The sequence below is a fragment of the Ictalurus furcatus genome, chromosome 8 (assembly GCF_023375685.1).
Source record: "Ictalurus furcatus strain D&B chromosome 8, Billie_1.0, whole genome shotgun sequence".
In the NCBI taxonomy this organism is placed as follows: Eukaryota; Metazoa; Chordata; class Actinopteri; order Siluriformes; family Ictaluridae; genus Ictalurus; species Ictalurus furcatus.
In genome coordinates this window covers 3,581,745-3,590,057 of record NC_071262.1, presented here as the reverse complement: position 1 = coordinate 3,590,057, position 8,313 = coordinate 3,581,745, and the positions used below count along the sequence as shown (strand labels likewise).

The 8,313-nt window shown below is 41.5% G+C and overlaps 1 protein-coding gene across 1 annotated transcript in view; it reads left to right on the top strand.

The window, feature by feature from the left end:
• abcb7 (ATP-binding cassette, sub-family B (MDR/TAP), member 7) overlaps window positions 1-8,313 on the top strand; it is a 34,913-nt gene that overhangs the window by 1,453 nt on the left and 25,147 nt on the right. Inside the window, exons 2-3 of the mRNA XM_053630322.1 lie at window positions 6,737-6,808; window positions 8,181-8,255. Coding sequence (XP_053486297.1) covers window positions 6,737-6,808; window positions 8,181-8,255 — 147 coding nt within the window. The remainder of the gene's footprint in view (window positions 1-6,736; window positions 6,809-8,180; window positions 8,256-8,313) is intronic.

Genomic DNA, 8,313 nt, shown 5'->3' with positions numbered 1-8,313 from the left:
ACCTGAAGGAACCAGTTACAGATGGAATAACTGTCTATTACTTGTAAATTTATCCAAGAAGAGATTTCAAAACAGTGGGACATTGGTGGGTTGGTGGGCCAAGTGGTGGTCAGTGATTGGTCTTTGGGATACGGTGGTGGTCAGTGATTGGTCGTTGGGGAACGGTGGTGGTCAGCGATCGGTTGTTGGGATACCGTGGTGGTCAGTGTTTGGACGGTGGTGGTCTATGGTTGGTCCTTGGTAAACCGTGGTGGTCAGTGATTGGCCGTTGGGAAACCGTGGTGGTCAGTGATTGGCCGTTGGGGAACCGTGGTGGTCAGTGATTGGCTGTTGGGGAACCGTGGTGGTCAGTGATTGGCTGTTGGGGAACCGTGGTGGTCAGTGATTGGCTGTTGGGGAACCGTGGTGGTCAGTGATTGGCCGTTGGGGAACCGTAGTGGTCAGTGACTGGCCGTTGGGATCCGTGGTGGTCAGTGATTGGTCGTTGTGATACGGTAGTGGTCATCAGTGAATGGCCGTTGGGGAACCATGGCGGTCAGTGATTGGTCCTTGGGGAACCGTGATGGTCAGTGAATGGCCGTTGGGATCCGTGGTGGTCAGTGATTGGTCGTTGTGATACGGTAGTGGTCATCAGTGTTTGGCCGTTGGGCTCCATGGTGTCAGTGATTGAGTGATGAAGTTGCTAAAGTGGCCTAAAAAGTCCTCAAATGTAGTTAGAAATAGACTTCCGGTCTGCACTCTGTCCCATATAGCTCCCTACACAAATACAGATGAAATAATAGTTTATACACCTGATCTAGTAGGGCTGGGTGAAATATTATCATCCCAATATTTCCTTATTAAAACATCATGATAATCCGTCATATGAATTCTGTTTGACTGAGCTCAGTATTGAGAAAATTAAGGAAATAAAACGGGCATTTGCGGAAACTAAACAATCTTTGAATTGACAGACGCGAACATGAATGACACTAGGTTGGTTTGTAAGAACGGCCCTACATCATCCATTTGGCAGTATTTTGGCTTGAAATCAAACAAAAGAGGAAAACTGGAGGATCCAACCCAAGCTATTTGTAGGCTTTAAAAAAAGGTAAAAGCCTGAGACTCTCAAGCGTCGAATCTCCGCTCCAATATCCAAGTCCATCATGCTAGAGGATCTATGGCTCTCAGACCTAGCTTTGCAGCAACACTGAGGCATGGACAGAGTGCTAGTTTAGGGCATAATTTGCTATGATCAAAAAACAACAGCCCACTGTGTTTACACACGTTTACAACCGCTCTGTAAACATTGTCATCGGGTCATGTTTCAGTCATCAGTGACTAGGTTTACATGGACAGCAGTAATCTAATTAGTGACCTTATTCTGAATAAGACAATATTGTGATTAAGGTGTTTACATGAGTCGTGTTTAGAATATTCCTTTCATGTTCCCGTTTTACACGTTATAGAACGTAGATCGATTAACGGCACACGTCATTACGTCCCCACGCCACGCCGTCTGACATTCCCTCTTCAATTTCAGGTCTGGCACGCAGTTCGTAAGATGACGACCGATAGTTCCACGCACTGTAATTTAGTGACATGACAAATTCGGAATAAATAATTAAGCAAAAGTAATTTAGTGTGCTGTAGATAAACCTCTGTCCTGAGGTTAAGTCTTGCTCTTGTTCTGTGAAAATAAGGTGTAAGGACATCTGATTAACGGTCACCGTAACAGTGACCACTTTATTAGGAACACTTGCACACATTCATGCGCTTGTCTAATCAGCCAATCATGTGGCAGCAGCACAGTGCATGCAGTTAATGTTTGCATCAAACATCAGAAGATCAGCAGTTTCTGAAACACTCAAACCAGCCTTTCTGCTACCAACAACCACGCCACGGTCAAAGTCCGAGAGTTCAGACACTTTTATTTATTTTTCCCCCCCCCCGTTCTGGTGTTTTTTCCTCACAATGCAGTGCTTCCACATGATCGTCTGATTAGATAACCGCATGAATGTACAGGGGTTCGTTATAAGGTGGACTTTGGTTGGAATATTCTGCAAGATTTAAAAACAAACAAACTGAAAAGCCTGCCTTTTAAAGAACAAACACAGCAGGTGAAGCTCAGAGTAATTCCACATCTATTGACAGCAAAGAGGGATCAACTGACAGGTGACTTCTCGACTTGTATGAAAAACGAAAGGGTCTCAGTATCACACTAGTCGCCACGCTAAAGTGCGGCTTTAGCGTGACCCGCCTTCGCGTAGAGGTCGTGGAGCATTGTCGCATTGTCACATGACTGCAGCTGTCAAAGCAAATGCCTGTCAAATTCCGCCACTTGTGCCAAGCTGAGATAAGGCCGCAGAAGCATTCCCTCCCTCCACGAATGAGATTAGGTAGCCGCGAGACTCGCGGTAACGAGTGTGCGTGTCTGCAGATTATCAGCACTCAGGCTTGCACAGAAGTCTATAAGGAGCACACTGGCTTCCTTTACTGTTTTACCAGACGCTCATTGATTCGTCCTTAACGTTTCCTCATGACGGAGTCCCGATCAGGGCCGATCCCGGTGCTTTAATAGCTCGAGTGAGGTTTGGGTGCGGGACCGAGGGATCGAGATTTAGCTACGCTATAGTAGAGTTCAGGAGCAGCACTTGCTGATGCGGTTTCCTCGCAAAAACGGGAAGAATGTACAGTAGGTGGCGCTATGAAGGTGGACGTTTGAAGCGCAGAGTTGTGTAGAACGTCTTGGTTTGCGTGCTGATTACTGTAGCTAGCGACACACCTGGAAGCTGTCATTCTCCCTGTGTTTCTTTCCACGTCACGTCGCTTTTTAAGTTAAGATGAGTTAGCTGAGAGTTGAAACTCCAGGACTTTCAGAGAGTTTGAGCCCTTTCTCAAGCCGTTTAGCATTCGTTTATATTTAAGCGACTTGTGAGTGAGGTAGGATTCACGTAAAGCGAGGTGGTCTAAAGCATGTACAGTAGTGTTGGTGCATTGGCATGTGTGACACAGTGTTCTTTAATTAGTGCGGTATCTGATGAACCTTTTGTCAGGGATTCTCGTTACTAGGCGAGAGTCTACGTATGCTAAAAATATAGGTTGCATAGGCACAAGTCAGGTTTGTCCTTTCAAACTGACAGGTGCAGATGGGAGATTAAAAACGCCTGTAATTGCACGCAGATTTGATGGACTTTAGGGCGTTTTCAGCCGTGAAGATCTGCGCTTTGTTCCGAAACGCGAGCAAACTGCCCTCTCGTTGGTCAGAGCGCACGTGTTGACGTTCCGGGGTTCTGCTCATAGCGCTCATCTGTTGAGACGGATGGACAGCATTACATTACGTTACATTAACGGTATTCGGCAGACATTCTTATGCAGAGTGAGTTATATTTTTTATTTCACTTGTACATCTGAGCAGTTGAGGGTTAAGGGCTTTGCTCAAAGGCCCAACAATGGTAGCTTGGCAGTGCTGGGGTTTGAACTCGCATCCTTCCATCACATCAGTAGCCCACTGTCTTAACCACTCTTAGCCACTGCCCCAGCAGCGCCGCAAGCTTATCGTGGTTTTCTTTGTATCTGTAGTTATTATCATTTCTACCGTTTATATAGTCCACAGAGCGATTAAAGCTCAACTCCGTCAGACACTCGCCTTGTAAACACCTTGTCAACCTCAACGTTTTCACGTCGGTGAAACCCAATTAGCCGTTAGCGAAACAAATAAGCTTTTTACGTAACGCGGATTCCATCGTGAATCGCCGTACAGGTTGGTTCGTCAACGATTACTCTTTTGTTAAAGAACAGCACTCTAAAGCGTCTGTTTATCGTTCGGCGACGTTAAACGACGCAGAGAGTGGAGAAAATGGAGGAAATTTCTCCAATCTTGTGCCGTTTAGAGCGAGTCAGCTTGGTTGTTAAAAGTTTGTCCGTTTTATAATAATACCAACTTCTTTTTTTTTTTTTGGTCTTATCCTGTTTATCGTATATTACATACGTGCGCTGGTCACTTTAATATCATCCATGCGGTTATCCAGTCGGCGAATCGTGTGGCAGCGGTGCAAAGCGCAATTCAGACAGTTGAAGATTGGGGGAAAAAAGAGACCGTTTTCCATCCCATTGGCATGGTGGGTTTCATGTCACATTCCCCTCCCACCCCCTCATTCTGATATGAGATTTATCTGAAGCCCTTTATTTCTATCTGCATGATTTTATGCATTGCGCTGCTTCCACATGATTGGCTGATTGGGATAAGTGCATGAAAGCGCAAAAAAAAAAAGCGGTGTAGATGTTCCTATTAAAGTGGCCGGCGAGCTTCAGTCTTAAACTTCAGTCTTATGGCTTTCAGTGCCTTTTTCCTGTGTGGTTCTTGTGTGCTTAAGTGTGACCTTTTACACAGCACATTGCTTGAGTTAATGGTGGCTGGTATACCGGTAGAAACGAGGCGTATTATACAGTCCACTGAAACAACTGTATTTCTTTGGCTGGGTGCATTATGGGTCACTGGTGGGCTGTTTGTACATGAATAAAACATCACTAAACTAAAACTAGTATCTTTTCCACCCACCCAGAGAGTGAGGCTTTTCAATATCAAATCATGTGTGTGTGTGTATACTAGTATATTAGCAGTACACTTGTACAGGCCACTGAAACAGTTGTATTTCTTTGGCTTGGTGCATTATGGGTTTGTGAGAAGATTTGGGTCAGCTGGTGTTCAGGTAAAACCACTTCAGAGCCATTTAAGACACTTTTTACACTCAAGCTGTTTGTATTATTTTATATATATATATATATATATATATATATATATATATATATATATATATATATATATATATATATATATATATATATATATATATATATATATTTTTAGCCTGACTTGCATGGGCTAGACAATCCATCAATAAACTATGAGAAGAGTAGCAAAGAACTCGGCTAGCACATTATTTATTAGCCTAGGATTGATTTAGTAGTTTCTTTCTCACAAGCAGATTCGTGTCTTTACTGTTCCATTTTGTATTCATTTCCCTTTATTTTTTTATTTATTTATTTTTTTTTAAAGTCGATTTTCCGTCTCAGTAGTTGCAATCAGGCCTCAGGTGGCTCTTCACGTTAAGTCGTAAAAGACTGCCATTCATACACACGCCATTAAGTGCATTTTTGTTGTAACATCTCAATGAGCTGAGGACTTTAATGCCCAGTTTTAATTCTTGACCGCTCATTTGGTTTTCAATTTGAATATGGGTTTATGCCTCAGTATGAATTCATCGCGAAATTACGGCTCGCGAACTCTGAATCCTGTCGGGTTAGGGTTAGGGTTGCAGGCATTTCAGCGTGCCAGTACAGAGCTTAAAGTGGGATCTTTTTCGTCGGATAACTGTTTGCTTGTTTGTCGTCCATGCTCATAGTCTGTTTAAGATTTTCAGGATTGTGCAGTCCTTTCTATTTTTTATGATCTATTTTGAGCACAGTGCACATAGCGTAATACAGAACTCAGAAAAGGTTCTGCGTTTGTGTGGGATCTGTCACGGTGTGCACTTTGACGAAGGTCCCAATGTGTTCTTAATAAGATGTGCGGAGAAATTATTTAAAATGTGGTATGAAAGCAAAGTAACAGAGTCGTCGTAGGGTGTTTATAAGTAACCTTTTCACAGGCTCGCTTTGAGTGAGTTTAGCATTGGATGCCATCCATTTTCTATACCGCTTATCCTACAGGGTCACGGGAGACCTGGGGCCTATCCCGGGGAGCGTCGGGCACAAGGCGAGGTACACCCTGGACGAGGTGCCAATCCATCGCAGTGTATGATGAAATGAATATTCATAATATTTAAAAAAAAAAAATCATTTTAGATACAAAATAATTTTGAAAATATTTCTTATGCCTTAGTAAATGGTTTTATTTTTCCTTCAGTGGATTTACTGGGCTCTGATAGTTAGACAAGAACATAACCGAGAAGCCACACCGTAGAAAATAGATATGAATAAACACAAAAAATAGTTTAAAAAAATAATTATGGGAAAATGTTGCCTCAGAAACTTCTGAGGTACAGTCTTTTTTTTTTTTTTTGGTCTTTATTTGTGTTGAGTGGTCAGCTTTGGCTTGGACTCGTCTCACTCAACATGCCTCAAAGGTGTGTGCTTCCTCCCAGATTTTATGCAAATTACCAGAACGTAACGAAAAAGCGCACAGCAGAACGATACTTATGGACCCGACTGTATGCTTTGATGTCCATGATTTTAAGTAAAAAAAAATGATCCTTATATTTATAATTGTTAGCTTGTCCAATTACTTTTGAGCCCGTGAAAACAGACGGACTATGTATAAAAAAAAAAAGATTTTTTTTTAATGGCTGTAAACCCCTTGAATTAATGCTGATAGTCTACACTTCAATCCCAGCTTGATTGCTTCATTTCGAATCTATTGTGGCGGTGTACAGAAGCAAAATTATGAAAATTGTTTCACTGTCCAAATACATCAGTGGGTTTTTTTTTTTGCATGTATTTTGCTATTAATGTTCTGACTGTTCCACTATACTATAATATAATATATTTCATTATACTATAATGTAACGGTTCCCTTTGTCTTAATCATAGCATTTCTGCTTTTACATTTGCTTTTGCTTTTGCCCTCATGTGGCTTTTGCCTGGCCCCCATTAGCGGAAAAAAAATGCACACAAAATGCTTCTCTTCTGCTTTATCTGCTCTTGTAGATTTTGGTTTAATCAATGCTTCTTTGTTTTTTTTTTTTGATTGTTACAGAGTCTCAGTCTGTCATCAACATGGACATCAACACGAGGAGATACCAGTCGACAAATACTGGAAGCCGTGAAAGTACATATTATGACCTTCCTTGTATCAAATGTTCTTATAAATGCAATCATCCATGTTTTGGATTAGGATTCTCACTGGATTGGGATTCTCATTGGATTGGGATTCTCATTCTCATTGGATTGGGATTCTCATTGGATTGGGATTCTCATTCTCATTGGATTGGGATTCTCATTGGATCGGGATTCTCATTCGATTGGGATTCTCATTCGATTGGGATTCTCATTCTCATTCGATTGGGATTCTCATTCGATTGGGATTCGATTGGGATTCTCATTCGATTGGGATTCTCATTCGATTGGGATTCTCATTCTCATTGGATTGGGATTCTCATACGATTGGGATTCTCATACGATTGGGATTCTCATACGATTGGGATTCTCATACGATTGGGATTCTCATTCGATTGGGATTCTCATTCGATTGGGATTCTCATTCTCATTGGATTGGGATTCTCATTGGATTGGGATTCTCATTCTCATTGGATTGGGATTCTCATTCTCATTGGATTGGGATTCTCATTGGATTGGGATTCTCATTGGATTGGGATTCTCATTGGATTGGGATTCTCATTGGATTGGGATTCTCATTCTCATACGATTGGGATTCTCATTCGATTGGGATTCTCATTCGATTGGGATTCTCATTCGATTGGGATTCTCATTTGATTGGGATTCTCATTCGATTGGGATTCTCATTCTCATTCGATTGGGATTCTCATTCGATTGGGATTCTCATTCGATTGGGATTCTCATTCGATTGGGATTCTCATTGGATTGGGATTTTCATTCTCATTGGATTGGGATTTTCATTCTCATTGGATTGGGATTCTCATTCTCATTGGATTGGGATTCTCATTGGATTGGGATTCTCATTCGATTGGGATTCTCATTCGATTGGGATTCTCATTCTCATTTGATTAATATTCTCCTTCAATTGGGATTCTCATTGGATTGGTATTCTCATTCTAATTCAGTTGGGATTCTCATTCCGTTGGGATTCTCATTCGATTGGGATTCTCATTGGATTGGGATTCTCATTCTCATTGGATTGGGATTCTCATACAATTGGGATTCTTATTTTCATAGTATGGGATTGGGATTCTCATTATATTATCTCATTTTGAGATAATTGTGCTCCTACACAGAGTTTCTTTCTTTTATCTTGTGTTATCTGCTCCGATATAACCTTGTAATTGATACGGGGTTATAACGCACTCAACGTAATTTATTTTCCCATTAAAACATAAAAAAAAATGTATCTACGTCGGTAGATCAAGTCTCAAAGACCTGATCTACCGACGTATTCCGAAATCACTGTATAAATGCCCTTCTTGATGAAAACAGTATGATTAATCTGTATATTTGTCTTTCAGCATGTAAAGATACCAGACAGAACATGCTGGCATGGTCAAGCAGGGGGAGGGCTGAGTGCAGATCCCAAAAATGTGGTAAACTTTACTGTTTGAAACTACTCTTTACAACCATGGTGTACAAAAAAAAAAGCAC